This window comes from Ascaphus truei, chromosome 5 (assembly GCF_040206685.1).
Source record: "Ascaphus truei isolate aAscTru1 chromosome 5, aAscTru1.hap1, whole genome shotgun sequence".
NCBI lineage: Eukaryota > Metazoa > Chordata > Amphibia > Anura > Ascaphidae > Ascaphus > Ascaphus truei.
In genome coordinates, this window is record NC_134487.1 from 32503761 (window position 1) to 32523851 (window position 20091).

The 20091-nt window shown below is 43.3% G+C and overlaps 1 protein-coding gene across 7 annotated transcripts in view; it reads left to right on the forward strand.

Annotated features, from left to right (window-relative positions):
* The window catches only part of CACNA2D1 (calcium voltage-gated channel auxiliary subunit alpha2delta 1), a 717165-nt gene that overhangs the window by 679246 nt on the left and 17828 nt on the right, over positions 1-20091 (forward strand). For 5 of the 7 annotated variants that reach the window (XM_075599575.1, XM_075599572.1, XM_075599573.1 and 2 more), the window contains 8 exons: positions 1040-1143; positions 1972-2058; positions 3578-3645; positions 5078-5116; positions 6818-6889; positions 14297-14449; positions 14536-14588; positions 16549-16604. In XM_075599575.1, the coding sequence (XP_075455690.1) occupies positions 1040-1143; positions 1972-2058; positions 3578-3645; positions 5078-5116; positions 6818-6889; positions 14297-14449; positions 14536-14588; positions 16549-16604 (632 nt within the window). The remainder of the gene's footprint in view (positions 1-1039; positions 1144-1971; positions 2059-3577; positions 3646-5077; positions 5117-6817; positions 6890-14296; positions 14450-14535; positions 14589-16548; positions 16605-20091) is intronic. The other 2 variants (XM_075599576.1, XM_075599580.1) reach the window with 1 other exon arrangement.

Below are 20091 nucleotides of genomic sequence, written 5' to 3' on the forward strand. Positions count from 1 at the left end.
TTAATGTGGCTCAAACAGTGGTTCAGTCAATGACGGGCATATCCTTAAAACCTGACTTGATAGTGGCCCATGATGATTGCAGTGTGCCACTCCTGCTTTACTTGATTAAAAAGGCAATCCAAGAAGCTTAAAAATATATATATTTTAATATATGCAGCCTTTGATTACTTTTTTTGAAGATTAATTACCTAAGCTGCCAATCGATTAGCAAAATCCTGCTTTCCAGGGTTAACTAAATGTCTGCCTTTTAGTTTCAAAACATTCCTTCAGTCAGTGTAACTCAGCAGCTACAATGTATTCATATATATTACTAAGGAATATATTACTATATTACCTGAAGAGAGGAGAACTCTCAAAAGCATGTCTTATAATATCAATTATTAATCCAAATAAAAAAGACAGCACCTAATACTGAAGTACAGTACTCATTTACTATATTACTAAGGTAACATTGTCTAATGTTACAGTTTACAGCTCAAACTGCTGGGAACATTGACAACAAATTATCATAAAGCAGAAAGTTTGCACGTCTGGGGAGGTGGGCTAAAAGTCTGCTATAGAACTCAAAAGATGCTCAGTGTATTATAATTAATTAAAAATGGCATTAAGAGTTGAATTTTAAAATAAGAAAATGTAGTAAGTATCTAATACTACAGAACTGATTTATTTATTTTTAAAACACACCCTTAGGATATTGCTTGGATTGCTCCTTTAATCTAAACTACTTTAGTTGGGCGCTAGTTCCAATGTACGTTTGGTAGTTCGTAATTACTTAATAAGATGTACAGTAACCACATTCTACTAGATAATGGGACATGAGCTTAGGTTTTCGCATTGCTGTATCCTAAGCTTTTTTTGTACCTGGTTTATCGATGGTATAGTGGCATGTTTAAAATGTTGCAAAACAGGAGGTAATGTGATTTGTGCAAACATTTGCTAATGTGGTTCAATGACAAAGGTGACACCTTGAGCTTTGATAAATCGAGAATAGCACTTCTGCTTGTTATTTTAATTAATTCCAATCATTATTTACTTTTAGTGCTGGAGAAGACTGGTTTGAATTACCCGAAACCTACGAAAACAGTTTCTACAAACGTAGTTTGGATAACGACAACTATGTCTTTACAGCTCCTTATTTTAACAGTACGTAAATGTTGCCCAATTTATACATATCAAAGAATAATGGCTCTGCGCTGCCTACCGCCCTGATTTATTTTATGGTATGACGTTGCATCGTTTGGAAAAGCCAACACATAAGTTTAACATTATAGTTAAACTCTGAAGGAAGGATTAAAAATATTTCACTACTGCAATATGATCACATATTGAAATTTGACATACAGTGTGATGTTTGAATTTAAATTATCCTCAGAACAAGCATCTTTTTTTTTTAATATCAAAACTTCATGGGTGAAAGGATTTAATAATACCCAAATACAGCAGACTAGTAAAGTAAATGAGGCGCACAAGGTTGTATTGTTCAATTTATTTTAAGATTTTGTGCGTATCGAGCCCAACCTGTACTTATTCATGTTTCTGTACTACAATGTTTGTATTCAATTGCCAAAAAAATGTATATACTGTAATCATACATTATAATAATATAAAACATTAAAATAATATAACGTTAAACAATGATGACTGATTTTCGATCTCTACGGTTTACTGACAAAATAGCGATATTTACTGCATGGTACTATTTCCGTGAATGGTTGATATTGGAAAGTAAAAACTTCTGCTTTTTTAGTGATTTTCTATGTGGGTTTTTTCCCCACTCTCTATACCTAATGACACTATACAATTATATGAGAAAGGGAATGGCACACAATTACCAGTGCAGTCATTTCATGCATTTGAATAGAATATTGCATCATTAACTCTCTTTCTTACTTTATTGATTTGGGTTCAGGGTTTCATGCACCATTTGGTATATCTTCGTCTTTAACTTTATTTTGTATTTTTTTCCATTAGAAACTGGACGCCCTAACTTTGAATCTGGTATTATGGTGAGCAAGGCAGTAGAAGTAACAATTGATGGACAACTGTTTAAGCCTGCTGGTAAGTACAGTTTGTCTCAGTTTTATACTACAGGTACAGATTCATTTCAAATGTATCATGAGAGTTGTTCAGTACAGTTCAGCAGCTTTCTCTTTTCAGAGTAACTATGGAGGATATCAGGTTTCCAAAACAGCCATGTACTGTATTAGCTTTAAAATATCTATCCAACAAACAGAAAATAGATTGCTTTTCATCTTTGTTCATATTAGGTTAATAGCATTGTAGTAGCATTAATAGCAATCCAGGGTCGCCAACAGCTTTCCTGGGGCACAGAACTAGTCTCCACCTGGCACCCCATCAGCGACCCTGTGAGACCTCCTCTTTTTCTCTTACACGCCCCCTCTCCTCCTCACTCTGCCGCTCTCTTTTTTCCCTCCCCCTCACACCCTTCCCCCCTCACCTCCCACTCACTTACCTCCCTCCGCTTTCACCTCTCCTCCTCACACCCCCCTATCCTCACTTACCCCCTCTTTTTCTCTCTCCCAATCTCTCTCTCTCTCTCTCTGCCTCTCTTGTTCCCACTGCCTCTCCCTCTCACCCTATCTCTCTGGAACACTACATGATTGTTTTGTTATACAGGTGTAGTGAGTGTTACTTTTCATTTTTATTTTGCATTTAATTGTGCAAATCTTTATTGTATCGTGTGGTGTTAAGTCATGCAAATGACAAAGAATGAAATGCTGATTGTATTATAATGGAAATGTTAGATATGGTATACCACTGCATGAAATGTTTTAATATTTTCAGACTGCTGTGTTTTAACTTGAAATTGTTATTTTATAAAATTCCTACCATTTTCTATATCTGTATACAGTATATTTAGCTTTGTGGACATGGTTTTAATTTAGATGAAATGCATAGTTGTGCCATACAACACAATAAGAACCCTAGTAAAATACTATCTAGTAAACAAAGTATCAAGATGCCCAATGCTTAGACCACTTAGTAGAAATGGCTCTAATTGTTATCTTCAGTTGTTTAGAGTATGTTGTTGAGTATGTGTAATACAAGCAAAGTATATATACCAGTTTATATTAATTTGACATTGTTGAAGTCTGAACATAAATGACATTGATATAGAAGTCTGAATTGTTTGATAACTGTGACTAAATAACCACAAACTGCATGTACTGTAAAAATAGTACTTGCTAAAAAGAACAATATGTATATCCGAGTTGTTTATAGGAAAAGCAGTCACACACATTCGATTTGCAGTCACACAGATTTTGGGAACATTATTGAGCATACAGTAAAGTCATATTGGTTGCACTGCAGCTGCTTGTTGTACTTGTTTAAACTGTAAATTATCCCTAAATTCATATATAATGGCTGTGAGAAGATGCAGAATGTATGCATGTTTTAGTTTCAGCCTTTTGCTGTTTTTTTTAAAATCAATTTCAATGTTTTTATTGAAAAAACTAAAAAATGACACTTTATTACTCTTTCCGGGTAAGGTAGGTGGTGGGCTGATCTTAAAAATATATATTTATTAACGTTTTTAATTTATTTTGTATTTAAGTGGCTGGAGTCAAAATCGATGTTGTCAGCTGGATGGAAAACTTTACTAGAGCTACGAACAAAGGCGTGGTGAGAAGTCACTGTTTTATTCCTTAACGGGCGCTCAGTAAAACAGGGTCAAGTATGCCTAATTTCTTTTGCGATTTGAATGCGAGGCACTGACAGCTCAAACAGTATTTGGGAAAAGATATTCTGCTGACTTTGCTTTCCAAATGTGAATTCCCAAGCAAAATATAACTAATTATCATAGTTATTAGACCAGTAATCATTTGTTTGAATGGAGCGCGGCGTGTTCTTGACAAGTTGTAAGTGTCTTTATAGCATACTTGACATGAACGCAAGTTACAGAATGCAGTTACTGCCATTCTGTACTTATATTAGGAGATGGGCGAAACTGGGCCAATCTTTCATGGAATTTTTTGAGTTTTCCATTAAAAATCCGCTCTGCGGTGTAAAATTCATCTGCGAATTGTTCCGGTTTCAGTCCGTGTGGATTAATCCGAAGGCGCCATTGGACACTATCCGCTTGTAAATGTAAACAATACAATCCGTGGATTCCACCAGTGGCTCTCTAAATCCGCTGATTGGATTGGTAAAAATCCTCCAGCGGATTGCGGGATCCGCGTACTGTATTGTGATAAAAAAAACTAACCCGGAAAAGACGAATCGCCCTTTTTGAGACTGATTCGCGGACGAACGGAACCGTCCGATCCAAGGCGGATCCAGATCCGCAAACAAAATTTGCCCATCTCTACTTATGTTACCACATAAAGGAATATTCCTGTAACGTCAAATAATGATCTCCCACTAATTAATGAATCTACATTTTACTGTATAATTAAGTAGCGTTTGATGTAGCTAGAAGTTTATTAATACTTTGATAATTGCCTAAATGATAAACACTTATTTAAGTTGTTAGCACTTCTCTGATTATTTTTACTGGTTTTTCATTTGTGCAGACTATAATATCTGGCCTAAAAGTAATTGTAGGAAAGGAGCCGTTTTTATTTACACCCTTTTCAGCTGCCTCATTTGCTAGCAACAAATATTACACGAAACATCTACAACACTACAATTACCAATCAAATAACAACACAATTGCAGAAGCAAATTTTAAATGTATTACATTCCTTATAGTTCCAGAAGTCTATGCCAGTGTACCTTCATATACGGGTTTACTGCGTATGTTGGTGCTGAATATATAAACAACGTGATCCTGTATAATGAGTGTTGTAAATATATTATGTACACAGCTATTGACATTTTGATGGATATACTAATTGTAAACCATTAACCTTTCATCAAAATTGCTACTATGATACCTACAAATTATTTATACATCATAAATAATTTACTGAATTATACATGATGAACATGGACTCATTTTTACCCCATCATTTTCTGTGTGTGGAAAAAAAATGTTGTCTTCAGTTTCCCACCAGTTTGTTACCCTGTGTTTTTTCCTCAGTGTATGATAACCGTCTTAATTCCCACTCTGTAGTGCAAGAAGGAAATCTGTGACTGTGAACAAAACAGTATGGTAAGATCCCGATTAAATGTGTACTTTTAATCTTGCTTAAGTCTGGAATCGTGAGCTGCGGTTGTGCGTTCCTACCAGAGAAGTGCTTTGTTCTCATCAGTGTGGAACAGTTACTGTGCAGAAGTGGATTGACATTGTGATCAGTTAATATAAGGGGGGGGGGGGGTGGAAATAAAGAGTAATGAATAAAAAAAAAATCAACATTCATAAATAACTGAGCTCGATATACACAAGTGATGATTAAATAGCCTTCACTCACGGCCATGCATTGCACCCGTATTTTTAGAAATGTACCTCCTTTTCCTATGATTGCTGGATGCATGACATGGTCAACTATCCTACATATTGAACAGTATATTTCCTACATTGTGTTGGGTTGTATGGTCATTTCTAATAACGTAACCTATTCCCTCACTAGCTATACATATCATGTTCTACAGTGATTACAAGTACTGGCCATATAAAATATATACAGCATTTGGGCACACATAAGATATAGTATAATGCTATCTAAGAAATAAGGCACCAAGTGAAATGGCCATAACGTGCCCAGAGGTTTCTGATTAAGTAAAACCTCACAGTAAGTAGAATCTACAATGTTTTCTCATCAGAAGGCCTAAAGTATGTTTTTTTTAAATAGCTTTATTATGTGGCACTTGTTAATTGCAGGAAGGAAACACTACAGGCTTCATTTGCTAAACACCACAGGTGGTTTAGAGCAGGGGTGCGCAAACTGGGGGCGCAAGATTTTCCAGGGGGCGGCGGGGGTGCTTGCAGAAGCCCCACGCTCTTCCCCAAGGCATTTAAATTAAATGCCGGGGGATCGCGTGAGGCCTTTGCAACTTCCCTTATCGTGTCTTCGTCGACGCGGCTCCATGGCAAAGCGGCGTCAAATGATGCCGTCACATTGCCATGGCAACGTGACCCCGCTGTGCCATTTGACGCCGAAGACAAGGTAAGGAGCAGGCAGGGAGTAGCAGGGGGAAAAGTTTGCTCACCCCTGGTTTAGAGCAAACTAACACTATTCACTGCAAGGGCACCAGCACTTGTGAGACCACTTAAATGAGGCAATTAGAATATTTCAGTGCTTGCTCCGTACCTAACACAGGTTTTAAAGTGATAGAAAATGTATCTGTGAGTAGGGGCTTGCATTTCATTTCTTAACCCCTCCAGACATTTTCATGCAGTAAACCAGGGGTGCTCCTCTCCAGTCCTCAAGACCCCCCCAACAGGTCGGGTTTTCAGGATATCCCTGCTTCGGCACTGCTGGCTCAATCAGTGGCTCAGTCAAAGAGCCTGCTTCAGCATAGGTGCCTCAGTCAACGACACTGATTGAGCCACCTGTGCTGAAGCAGGGATATCCTGAAAACCTAACCTGTCGGGGGGGGGGGGAGGGTCTTGAGGGCTGGAGTATAGCACCACTGTACTAAACAAATATAAAAGCAGAATAGTTGGCAAAAGGCTATTCTTAACAAGATAATAAAGACATGAAATAAAAAAGTAGATTCAACAGTTAGTAACATTGCATAAAGTCTTAGCTTTGGTGTTTGCATTTCCATCAATGTTTTATCCTTGTTGTAATTCATTAAACATGTCATGTTTCATGTAAACAAAGAGATATCATGTAGCTAATGGCCTTATCAATTCCATGTTATTTTATGAACACTGTACTTCAATGTATGTGTTGTTTGGATTTTTTAGCAACTGGACTGCATCATTCTTGATGACGGTGGATTTCTTTTGATGTCAAACCAGGAAGACTATAATTCGCAGGTATGCGCTTGCATGTTCTTATATTCCTTTTCTCCTGGAGAATGATTTATGCAGACTTTACCCAGACTTTCATACTTATATTAGCTCTGAAATCTCATCTGCCTCAATCCCCTTAGCTCTGCATGAAAATAAGTACATATGAAGTCTTTATTGACTGGTCATTTAAATGTATTTATTATCATTCCAGGCAACCGCTTATGAGAGGAAGTTTTATTTTACATGTTATATCTGAAAAATGTAACACAGATGCTGAGATTTGACATGGACTTGGCATGCAAAACAATGGTGTTTAATGAAGTTTATTTATTTATAAAATGTTTTACTAGGAAGTAATACATTGAGTGTTACCTCTCTTTTTCAAGTATGTCCTGGGCATAGAGTTAAGATGACAAATAATACATGGTTACAAATACATAGTTACATAAGTGAACAGGGTATCTATCTATTTATTTCTGAAACCGTTGTATGTGTGTTTGCCTGTCTGTCCTGTCCCTAGGGGCAATCACATTGGACCTTTGGCCCGTCACTGCGCCTCAGGCCAATGAGATGGCTCCCTTGGCCTGCCCGCCCCCGCACACCTCTCATTGGCCTGAGGCGGAGTGACGGGCCAAAGGTCCAACACACACACACACACACCCCTGTGTCTCTGCCCTCCCTTCCCGCATTGCCTCCAAGCTCACGGGTGAGGGAGCGGCCGACGCATGCACGAGCCCCCGACTGCAGACGTCCACAACAGACGGAAGGTTTGGGGGGGGGGGGACAGACGACTGGCAGACACTGGGGGAAGGGGGAGCAAGCGGCCACATGATACATTAATTGTCACTTACCTCCCCCCCTCACCTCCCGCACCCCCCCCCACTTCCCTTCCTCCCCCCTTCACCTCCCCTCCACTTCCCCTTCGCCTCCCCTCCCCCCTTCACCTCCCGTCACCCCCCCTTCACCTCCCGTCACCCTCCTTCACCTCCCGTCACACCCCCTTCACCTCCCGTCACCCTCCTTCACCTCCCGTCACCCCCCCTTCACCTCCCGTCACCCCCCTTCACCTCCTTTCACCCCCCCCTCACCTCCCGTCACCCCCCCTTCACCTCCCGTCACCCCCCCTTCACCTCCTGTCACCCCCCCTCCACCTCCCGGCACCCCCCCTCCACCTCCTGGCACCCCCCCTCCACCTCCCATTACCCCACCTTCACCTCCCCATCTTCACCTATCCCCCTTCACCTCCCCTCACCCCCCCCTCAACACCCCTCACCCCCCCTTCACCTCCCCTCACCCCCCCTTCACCCCCCCTTCACCTCCCCTCCACCTCCCCTTCACCTCCCCTCCACCCCCCCTTCACCTCCCCTCACCCCCCCTTCACCTCCTCTCACCCCTCCTTCACCACCCCTCCCCTCCACCTCCCCTCACCTTCCCTTCATCTCCCCTCACCTCCCCCCTTCCCACCTCCCCCCTTCCCACCTCCCCCCACCTCCCCCTTTCCTCCCCCTTCCCACCTCCCCCTTCTTCCCCCCTTCCCACCTCCCCCTACCTTCCCCCACCTCCCCCCACCTCCCCCGACCTCCCCCCACCTCCCCCCTTCCCACCTCACCACACCTCCCCCCACCTCCCCCACCTTCCCCTTCCCCTCCTACCACCTCCCTCAACCTCCCCCACCTCCCCCTTCCCCTCCTCCACCTCCCCCCTTCCCCTCCACCTCCCCCCTTCCCCTCCTCCACCTTCTCCTTCTCCACCTCCCCCTTCCCCTCCTCCACCCTTCCCCTCCTCCACCTCCCCCTCTCCCCTCCTCCACCTCCCCCTCCCCCCTTCTCCTCCTCCCCCTTCCCCTCCTCCACCTCCCCCTTCCCCTCCCCCTTCCCATCCTCCACCTCCCCCCTCCTCCAACTCCCCCTCCCCCTTCCCCTCCTCACCTCCCCCCTCCTCCACCTCCACCTCCCCCTTTCCCTCCTCCACCTCCCTCCTCCACTTCCCCCACCTCCCTCCCCTCCTCCGCCTCCCCTTTGCCCCCCCTCCGCCTCCCCTCCGCCCCCCTCCACCCCCCCATTCACCTCCCCTCCATTCCCCCTTCGCCTCCCCTCCACCTCCCCTCCGCCCCCCCTTCGCCTTCCCTCTGCCCCCCCTTTGCCTTCCCTCTGCCCCCCCTTCGCCCCCCTCCGCCCCCCCTTTGCCCCCCTCTGCCCCCCCTTCGCCTCCCCTCCACCTCCCCTCCGCCCCCCCTTCACATCCCCTCCGCCCCACCTTCACCTCCCCTCAACCCCCCCTCCGCCCCGCCTTCACCTCCCCTCCACCCCCCCTTCACCTCCCCTCCGCCCCCCGTTCACCTCCCCTCACCCCCCTTCACCTCCCCTCACCACCCCCCCTTAACCTCCCCTCACCACCCCCCCTCACTTCCCCTCCGCCTCCCCTCACCAACCCCCCTCACCTCCCCTCCGCCCCCCTTCACCTCCCCTTCACCTCCCCTCACCCCCCCTTCACCTCCCCTTCACCTCCCCTCCTTCAACGCCTTTCGGCCGCCCTCCCGCCTCTGCCTTTCGCCCACCCGCACTTCTGCCTTTCACCCGCCCACCGCTCACACCCCTGCGCCACACAGCCGCCGCACGCACTCAACAGACACCCGCCACACTCGACACACACCCTCCGCCTCTCACCCACCCCACACACTCGACACACACCTGCCGCCTCCTGCCCCTACGCAACAATATCACTGACCAGCTTTCACCCGCACTCGCCACACACCCGCCGCCTCACACTTTAGCAGGACCCCGACCCACAGCCAGCACTCACTACCCACGCGCCACCCGTACGGAACACCCACCCGCCGCCTCACACACGCTCACACCCTAGCAGGACACACGCCTCACATTTTTACACCACTTATGTCACCAAAATATACATTGTACTGTGGTGTGTTTACAATAAACCATTTTTATACAACATCGTATTACATTTTCTTCCATCTTTCTTTTCAACATTATTATCCAACCTGTCCAACAAATACTCAACCTATTGTTCCACGATTTATAAATAATACTACCTATTACGGATTTACATCCCGGGCAACGCCGGGTATATCAGCTAGTACATTATATACAAGACTTTACATGCACAGTTAAAGATAATATATATTACAGGCTTATGTAACAGTTACAGACCAGATTAAAATGTGAGACAGCTTTAATTTTGAAAGAAGTTAGACTGGTGGCGGCTGTGAGAGTCTCCAGTAGATTATTCAAGTTTTGGGGTGCCCGGTAAGAGAAGGAGGAGTGGCCGGATACTTTGCTGAACCTTGGGACCATGATGTGAATAAAAACATGAGGAAAATTTATATCAATCTTTGACTACTCACAACTTATATCTATATTTGTATGTAGGGTTACCAGGTCGCTTTTCCAAAAATACTGTGGTGAAGGGTGCGATTCGCTTGAGACATACAAACACCTCTCACCGCTCCATTATGTTTCCTCCTCTCCACTCCCAGGCTCCTGACACCTCCTCCTCATTGGCTGCATTGCCCAGCAGCAGCCAATCAGGATGGAGGAAAACTGCCCAGCCCCCTAGCAACAGCTCTGCTTTCTCCCCCCCCCTTCGCCCCCCTCTGCCTCCCCTCCACCTCCCCTCCGCCCCCCCTTCACATCCCCTCCGCCCCACCTTCACCTCCCCTCCACCCCCCCTCCGCCCCGCCTTCACCTCCCCTCCACCTCCCCTTCACCTCCCCTCCACCCCCCGTTCACCTCCCTCGCCCCCCTTCACCTCCCCTCACCCCCCTCCCTTCACCACCCCCCCTTAACCTCCCCTCACCACCCCCCCTCACTTCCCCTCCGCCTCCCCTCACCAACCCCCCTCACCTCCCCTCCGTCCCCCTTCACCTCCCCTTCACCTCCCCTCACCCCCCCTTCACCTCCCCTTCACCTCCCCTCCTTCAACGCCTTTTGGCCGCCCTCCCGCCTCTGCCTTTCGCCCACCCGCACTTCTGCCTTTCACCCGCCCACCGCTCACACCCCTGCGCCACACAGCCGCCGCACGCACTCAACAGACACCCGCCACACTCGACACACACCCTCCGCCTCTCACCCACCCCACACACTCGACACACACCTGCTCTAAAGCGGTCAGTCCTGTTTCCTGCGAGAAATCCTTTCCAGAATCATCCCCACAGTCTAAAAAAAACAAAAAACTGTATATAGGATGGTCATCTCCCTCCCCATTGTTTGTTGAAACCATACTACAGATATACCAACAGTTACTGCACCCAGTAACCCCATGTGTTATAACTGGTGCACTATTTGATGCAAGATTTAAAGCAGATACATTGAAATAAATAGTAATGTGTGCAATATTTCCTTAACGCATGCAATATTTATTTGGGAGCTCATTGTGTAATAGTACATGCTACATCTGTACTTGAATTATTCTACTGTTCATGGAATGCTCCCATATTATACTGTTAAAGTTTATGTGCTTAATAATTACTTTTATAATCCCCCAGTCTTTCACTTACGTAGAAACTTTATGTATGTATGCCTTTATTTATATAGCGCCATTAATGTGCATAGCGCTTTACAGCAGTAATACATGTGACAATCATATAAATAAAAAATAAGGAAAATAACACATAATGGAAAGAAGTGCTTCAGACATAAAAGTAACATTTACGAAATGGAGTCCCTGCTCCGAAGAGCTTACAATCTATCTGGTTGGTAGGAAGAACTTACAGAGACAGTAGGAGGGCGTTCTGGTAAGTGCGTCTGCAAGGGGCCAAGGTTTATGTATGAAGTGTAAATTATCAGCCATGGAGCTACTCATATGCTTCCTTAAGCAGGGATGTTTTAAGGTGGGTCTTAAAAGTGGATAGAGAGGGTACTACTCGGATATTGAGGGGAAAGGCATGACCAGGGAGGCTGCCCTCTCCTACCCCACCCAGAACCCACGTGGAACGTACGAATAAAGACAGAGACCGGATCTGGAGGTATAAAAGGCAGCAGCTATTTATTTATAACAAATAACTAATGGGGTAAATGCCTCTCCCTGCCAGAGTGCTCCTTTGACAGGAGGGGGAGGGTCTGGTCATCCGGTATTTGAACCGCTGACCCCATGCCCCCTTAACGGCTAGGCCCCTGTGAACCGGTCGTTGTCACGTGTGTGCTCCCTGAAGTAATGTCTAAATGACCCTGCCCACTCGCACTCCCCCGTGCTTAAACAGCCCAGCTCCCAGTCTGGCAAGAACAAGCACCTACCCCTCAAGAGTTGCCGCGACAAAGGCAAACTGGTCAACGACCCCTCCTTTTAGGAATTTCATTCCTTCCATTTCTTCATACTGTAACAGAACAAAGAGACATCAATAATCACATACAATATTCACATGTAAACATGGCTAGTAATACAATGGAACTGCTGACAATTAGCTACTTATCGGTGTTATGGTTGTCCTGCACTATTCATTTATAAGGGGATGGGTGGGTGGGAAATGGCTGGCAGTCAGCAAACAGGCCGTGTTCCCCGCCAGCTGGGCTATAAGTAGCCTATTTTGTAGCCCCTCCCCTGGCTAGGGGAGGAAGGTGAGGGGGCAGGCCTGAGAGGCGTAGACTAGCCCCTCGGTCAGGAGGCCCCCCGCTGATGGCTATGGGGGCTGCTTTCCAGAGGTGTGGGGGGGAGTCAGTGAGAGAGGCTTAAGGTGGGAGAGGGCTTTGGATACAAAAGGGGTAGAGAGAAGACATCCTTGAGCAGAACGCAAGAGTCGGAATGGTGTATAGCGAGAAATTAGGTCTGAGATGTAAGGAGGAGCAGAAGAGTGTAAAGCTTTAAAACGGAGGAGGAGAGTTGAGTGTGTGATCCTGGATTTTATAGGAAGCCAGCAGAGTGATTTCAGAAGGGGGGACGCTGAGACAGATTTAGGAAAGGGTATAACAAAGTAATGTCTTGCCCTGCACATTTTGTGTTCCTTGCATTGTCACATCTGAAATAAAATCCCTTCATTATACCCTAAATTTGATCTTTCATATCAGCTTCTACAAATCTCAAGTGAGGCTATTCTACAAGAAACCAAATTCTCTTATAACTAATTGTAATGTGACTATTTGCAGTAAAGTAAATGTATTCTCTCACTGTCATGCAATTTGCGCAGCACTCATTTCGCCTCATTAAATGTACTTATTTTACATCTCCAATGTACTAGCATAACATGCAATATAAACACCCTACAAATAAAACACAAAAACATACTATTCATGTGTGCAAATATTAAGCCTTTAGTGGCCCAAGTGGTTAGTTCAACATGACTAACTGGCTACTTGGGCTTCTAAGGGGTTAATATAGTATATTAATATGTTCTACAATGTTAATATTACTAGTGTAGGTTGACTGGTCTTATGTTGCCTGTGTATATAGTTACCATTATGTACAAAGGCAACATAGAGATAGGTGACAATTGGCAAGTTTTTTTGAGCAATAGCCCAATATCACAGGTATTGGTAGTGAATAACATTTCAATGAATATTTAGCAGTAACTGCTTATTTACGTGTCCATTGGCATATGCAGCATTAAAAATATTGCTGACATATCGCCACATTAAAAGCCCCTTATTATTGCTTAACCGCTGACGATATGGCTTTAGTGGATAGCTCAATAAATAAAATTGCCGATATACACCAATAACCCCATTTATTTTCATTTATCGACCATTTGTGAATATAGTGCATTGAGTGAATGCAAAAATCTGTAGTAATTTGTAGAAAAGAAAAAGCCCTCATTCCATTAAGTATGTCCAAAAATACACTCGTAAAAATTTCCCTTTAACTAGTTGTGAGATCAACTAACAATTTCTTGTTCTCTAAATGTTAGTGAAAGAAATGTCCAAAAACTGCTCTAAACTCATCCATACACAACTCCGCTTTGGATTTACTGTAGAAAATACAGTGTACATACTGATGTAGCAAGACGTACAGTTTTTGGCGCAGGCCGCTTGACCGTTACTGCCCTAGTACCAGAGGATTATCGCTGCGGGGGGTCCGATCCAGAAGCATGTACTGCCCGCAGCGCGACTGTGGCAGCACCATTTCTGAGGCTGCGGCTTTAAGCCTTATCAGCCGCGGCTCAGGAGACCGTAAGTCTTGGTACATATGTACGAAGTTAGAAGGCATACATCTCAAACTATTCCATACATAACGCAGCATAAGTATATTATATATATATATATTATATATAGATATACTTATTTATTTGTTGGGAAACCCTAATGTATGTTGCTAATTAGGATTCTTAATCATGGTCATAATTGAGATATTTTTATTACGTGTTGTGAGAGGTGATTTTGTACAAGTTACAGTACATTCTGCTATCTGAAAGCATAGTCATAATATTAATTCTCCATCTACTAAATAAATCTCTCATTGTTCAAATGTATTCTTCATTTGCAGATCGGCAAATTCTTTGGAGAGCTTGACCCCAGCCTTATGAGAAAGATGGTTAACATTTCTTTGTATGCCTTCAATAAATCTTACGACTACCAGTCTGTGTGTGATCCAGGTGATGAGCCACTTAAAACAGCCGCACCTCGTTCTGTGTTTGTGGTAAGTAATGCCTTCTAAAAAAGAAATGTATGTTTGATGACACCCGTAGGACATCAGTGATCTCCTAATGATTCTCTCTTTTATAGCCCACTATAGCAGATATTTTAAACCTTGGATGGTGGACCTCTGCTGTTGCTTGGTAAGTTCATAATCATATATCTATGGTTTTTCATGTATCCACTGAGTGATTAAGGATTTGGCAGCAAAGATGTTATATACACTACAGAAAATCTATACTGTACTGATAACAGGCACTAATGGTGTGTGTTAAAAGTTTAATTATTAATCACCATGGAGTGCAACTGGGGTTCAATCATTAAAGGTCTACTAATTTCATTCTGGAATCTTTAAAGAGGCAATTCAAGCAGACAATTCTGCCACATTTTTAACATGGGATTGAGGCAGGGGGTGTCTGAGCAGGACCCCATTAACTTACCTCCCTAGCGGATGCTGGTAGCTGCTCCGCTTGGCTAGCAGAGATCACATAATGGCGGACTTTCAAAGCACCCGTGCCATTCGGGCCAATAGGAAGCTGTGACATCATCAGTTTTGGCTTCCTATTGGCCAGTGTGACACTGGAGCTGTAAACTTTGCTGAGATACCGGCACCACCTCCGGAAGCCTGTATCGCGAGAAGCAGGTCTATTTTGATCTGGTTTAAAACTGATTGGCCGGCAAAGCCGGCCAATTCAGTTGAACAGCAATTCTACTTGTTGCCAAGTAGAACAAAGAAAAACCAGTCAAACAAATATAAAGGGAACTAACAAGTGCACTGTAAAAAGTGCACTTAAAAAAGAAGGGTTAACTCAAAAGAACCCATGATGTGGGATACCGAGCAGAGCACCCCGCCTAACGCCCACTGGGAGGCAAACTCCGAAACCGTCCCAGTGGACTCGGCGTACGTGAACTCTGGCTGGATACGGGAGTGCAACAGCGCCCGGAACACTGCCACGATGTTCGTTCTGACCTCCCTCTCTTCCTGGTCTTGTAAATGGCTAGCTTAGCCACTGCCAGGAGCAGGTTGACTAGGAGATCCCTAGGCTTTCGCGAGAAGCAGGGGTTCCCCAGAGATGAGATTAATGGGGTTCAGCTCCGGAGACCCCCTGCTTCAAACTTGTGTAAAAAAAAAAAAATAATAATTAAAAAAATCGCATTAATTGTTCATTTAAAAGACCTTTTATTTAAACATGGCTATTGTCAATGATTCCTACTGCATTTCTGATGGGCTGATTCATCCAATAAAATTGCTTTGAATGGCAAAATGTATACTTATTTCACATGTAATTGTTATATGTTTAACATGTATAGTACAATGTGAATAAATAAGTATTTTACTTTTGCAGATATTTGTAAAAACTTTTCTTTCAGTGCTTTGCAGATTCGTTTGATAGCGAATGTGTCAATGTTTATTTGAATAGCTTAATTAAAGATTATATTTATTGCATGTTTTTTGGAACCACAAGTTAGTTTTTTGTCTCATTCTAAAGATCAGCCTGGAAGGCAAAATAATATGTGTATTTGAGAGAGCAGCGGAGCTCACCAGTAAAGCATTCGTACAGATGGAATAGTGAGCCTCAAAGAGACCTTATAGTGATGCCCTGGATGTTCCGAGCCTGTGGGCTGTATATAAACATCTCAACTTAAACAAAAAATGTGGTCATCCTTCATTAAAGTCTAATATAAGATACTCCGAAGGTACAATTGGCCGAAAAATCCCATTGATTTGAATATGGGTTATTGTGATCGGCCGCAGTTGCTGTGAATTGAACTAGCCCCAAGTATGCAATAAATAATTTTAGCAACAGATAAGAAGGACATTCAAGCTTGGCTATTATATCATTTATGTTTTGTTTAAGCAATATTTTGCAATTTGAATTTCAATACACCAATTGGAACACACAGGTAAAATGACGGAATCTTTCAGTTTAAATCCTGCTTTCCCATGAATTAATATAGTATTAGTATTTGTTTCGTGTGGCAATGATTTGAGCAGTATTGCATGTTTACTGTACACTCCTGTAGAATGTAAATAGTACTACGCCTTGTGCGCCAATATGAGCATATAAAGCAGGAACACTAAACAAAGTGTTTATTTTTCAGGTCTATTTTGCAACAGTTGTTTTGGAGCATTTCTTTCCCACAGCTCCTGGAGGCAGGTAGGTCTGACCTCTGGCGCCATATCTTATTTTCTACACACAGTCTCATAAACAAAAAAAACTTGCAGTACATAGTTAAAGAGATACACTCAGTGTACATAAATCAATGTAGTGCTCATCATTAATATCAAATACTGTCGCTCATTATTACTGACCTAACTCCGGTGACATCACATGATCATCATGGTTTGATAAAGTGTAGGTCTATGGACAATGTTGGAACAATGAGAGGAATGGACGTCTCCAGGCGCGTGGACCGATGGGATAAAGTGCACAGGGGAGAAGAAACAGCAGATGTGATCACAGCTCTTTAAGAGTGTCACATTTTATGACTCTTATGGGAAACACTTACAGACACAGCGGCCATAATTTTACGAAATCACGCGGTTTATACCTCGGAATACCCATGTGATTGCGCGGGATTACTTCCAACCATACCGCCTTACGACGCGAGTGCATAAAATGGCATTTTAGTGTTCTGGCTTATAAACACCTGAAATTGACACAGTAGCACAGTACTGTACACATTACAATCCATTAATTTCATTGCATATAATTTCACACAATCCATAAAATTCAAACAAAGCAACTGCGATAAACGCACGTGCCTGGGGTGATTGGCCGCATTCATGGAGTACAGCAGCGCACACGAAAACGGCGCCGTGATGCCTTAAAATAACGTCCGCTGCATCTGTATCTTAAATGTAGTTTCATCTCCGTAATATAATAGCAGTAAGGCGGTTCTTCTATTATGGTCGGTGGATTTAGGCAAAAATTTCCTAATTAGAAATAGAGGAGCGATCCATGGCGTAAAATCATATTAAAAACATTAAAAAATAAAGTATATTTATGCACTCACAAACATCCTTGAAAATCGGGCATCCAAATATTAGGCTTTTCAGCACAAGGGCAAATGGAATTTCACATCCTCTTGGCGTCACGTTACTGCTGGGACTGTCCGGTCGCAATTATAGGAATCTCCTACAGCTACTGGGACTAGTGGTATCCATCTGTTGGATCGCGGTAGCAGGCGGTCATCTGTTTCTCTAAGCCCCTGGTATACCCTCCCTGTGTAGCTGGTTAGGTGGATTATATCCCTTTTACACTACAGCAATGTGTCTCTGGAGTTGTCCCTTCAGCTGGTTTAGATCCATTCAGCTGTGTAGCTGAAAAGCTGGCACTTTCGAAAATGATGCCAAACAAGGAAACTACAGTGGCTCACGAAGGTCAACTCAATGCGTTAAGCAATTACCACCCCTGAGGAAGCTAATTGCGAAACGCGTTGGGTTGACCTTCGTTGACCTTCAAGAGTTCTTGATCAACAAAATGTAATTGAAAAAGCTGACCTTAACTTAGTAAGACATTTTACAGCAAATAAAAATACCACTTGTGGGGTGCATTAGTATGTCTCAGACAGGTCTGCATTCTCTATCGTCTTTTAGCATCCAATGCAGGGTTGCAGACCTTTCTCCATTATCTCATAGCATACAATGCTTCAACTGCAGCTAGGGATTCTGGGTAGTGTGAGTGCTTATTTGTATGTCATTACCCAGAATTCCTGGTTGCAGTTGAAGCATTGTATGCTATGAGGTAATGGAGAAAGGTCTGCAACACTGCCTATAAGAGACATTTAATTTTTATTTGCTGTACGGTGGAGGTTTTTTGTCAAATTTTTTACTCACCATAAATTGTTTTGTGTCAGGCTATGACATTTTAGGAAATACTGTATATGGAATTAAATTGAATTGTAATTTAGTTAGATTAAGGGGCCTGTAACACGATGCCCCACTACAAAGAAGTGGAAACCAGAAACATTGACTATTGCATTGAGAATCCTTTTGGATTCATGAATTCAAGGCAGATGGTAATGGTTTTAATAATACTGATCAGCTGGTTCATTTTTATGATTTAAAAAAATGTTTTACTCTTTAATATATAATGATTTATGCTGCAACGGATAAATCATTTTTGACACTTTCAATGGGTGGAGATTATTGTCTAGGTCATCTATTTATGATGTACTTTCTAAGAGCTGATATCCATCAGTGCCTTCAAAAGGAGCTTATTGCGCGAATCACTTGTCGGCTGAATTCATGCTAGTTTGCATCCCTCGTGCTTTCTTTTTCTTTAATATTGTACTGCTGACTTAAAAGTAGGCAAGCAATGTAATAAAGCCAGCTGGATGATCGGTTTTACAGGGAGATGTGATAGTAGCCAAAGGGGAAGAGACAGTCATATCCCTTTATAGATCATTGGTAAGACCTCAACCAGAGGACTGGGTTCAGTTCCGGAGACCATGTCTCCACAAGTACATTAATACATGAGAGAGTGTGCAATGAGGGAAGACTAAAATGCAGGGTGGTCTACATCTCAGGTGTGCAATTTGTTGCACTGTGCCCCCTGCCTCCTCTCCCCCAGTGCTCACACCCCATCACCTTCTCTAGAGCGTCAAATGACACCGCGGGGTCATGTGATATCATTTGACTCCACGTTGCCATGGTGACGCGTCACAGAAGCCGCCTGAGTCAAGGTAAGAGAGAGTTACAGAAGCCTTGTGCGGTCCCCCGTCATTTAATTTAAATGCTTTGGGGAAGAGCACGGGGGTCTCTGTAACTGCAGCACCCCCCCCCCCCAGTTTGCGCACCTCTGGTCTACATCCTATGCACTTATCAGGAAAGTTCTCGATGTGTACAGCTTGGAGGAGAGATGGGAGAGAGGGGATATGATGGAAACTTTCAAATATATAAAGAATTCCACCAAGGTGCGGGAGGGAAGTATGTTTCAGAGAAAGGGGAGCACTAGTACGAGAGATTATGCTGTGATCTGAAGCTGAAGGGTGGTGGACAGGAGAGATGAAAGAAGATACCTCACAGAAAGGGCAGTGGATTTGTGAAATACTGTGGCTAATACAGTGAGTTAAAAAAATGCTTGGGATAGACATAAGGATTCCCTGAACACAAAAGAAAGCCAATGATCAAACCTTGGGCATACTATGTGGTGACATTTCTATGTTTCTATTGTTTTTGTTTCTATTTGGATATGGGCGTATGTATCATTTTATTTATATATACAGTGCCAACAATGTACGCAGCGCTTTACAAAATTACAAGGCAAGGTAAAACAACAAAGGAAGGAGCGGGAGTAGGTGTAAATAATCTCAGTACACTTCAGCTTCATATCATAAGTAGAACCACAAATTAATGGTGAATTACTTCAATTTCTTCAGAAGAAAATAAGGACCTCTAAATATGTTACATTTGTTGATGTATTTTGTTTAGCACTACTGAGTGGGACGTTTATTTTTCATAATTAAGCCTAGATTAAAAAATAAAAATGGAAGCCTACGTATACATTTATGAGCACACTGTGATAGTCTGTCCCTTTGTGTGCCCATTCATGTATTATGTTTTTTTTTTAAACATGTCCAGAGTGGTGTGTTCAGCGAGGTACTCTACTGTAGGAAGTTAAAGCTGCAGTTCAAGTTAAG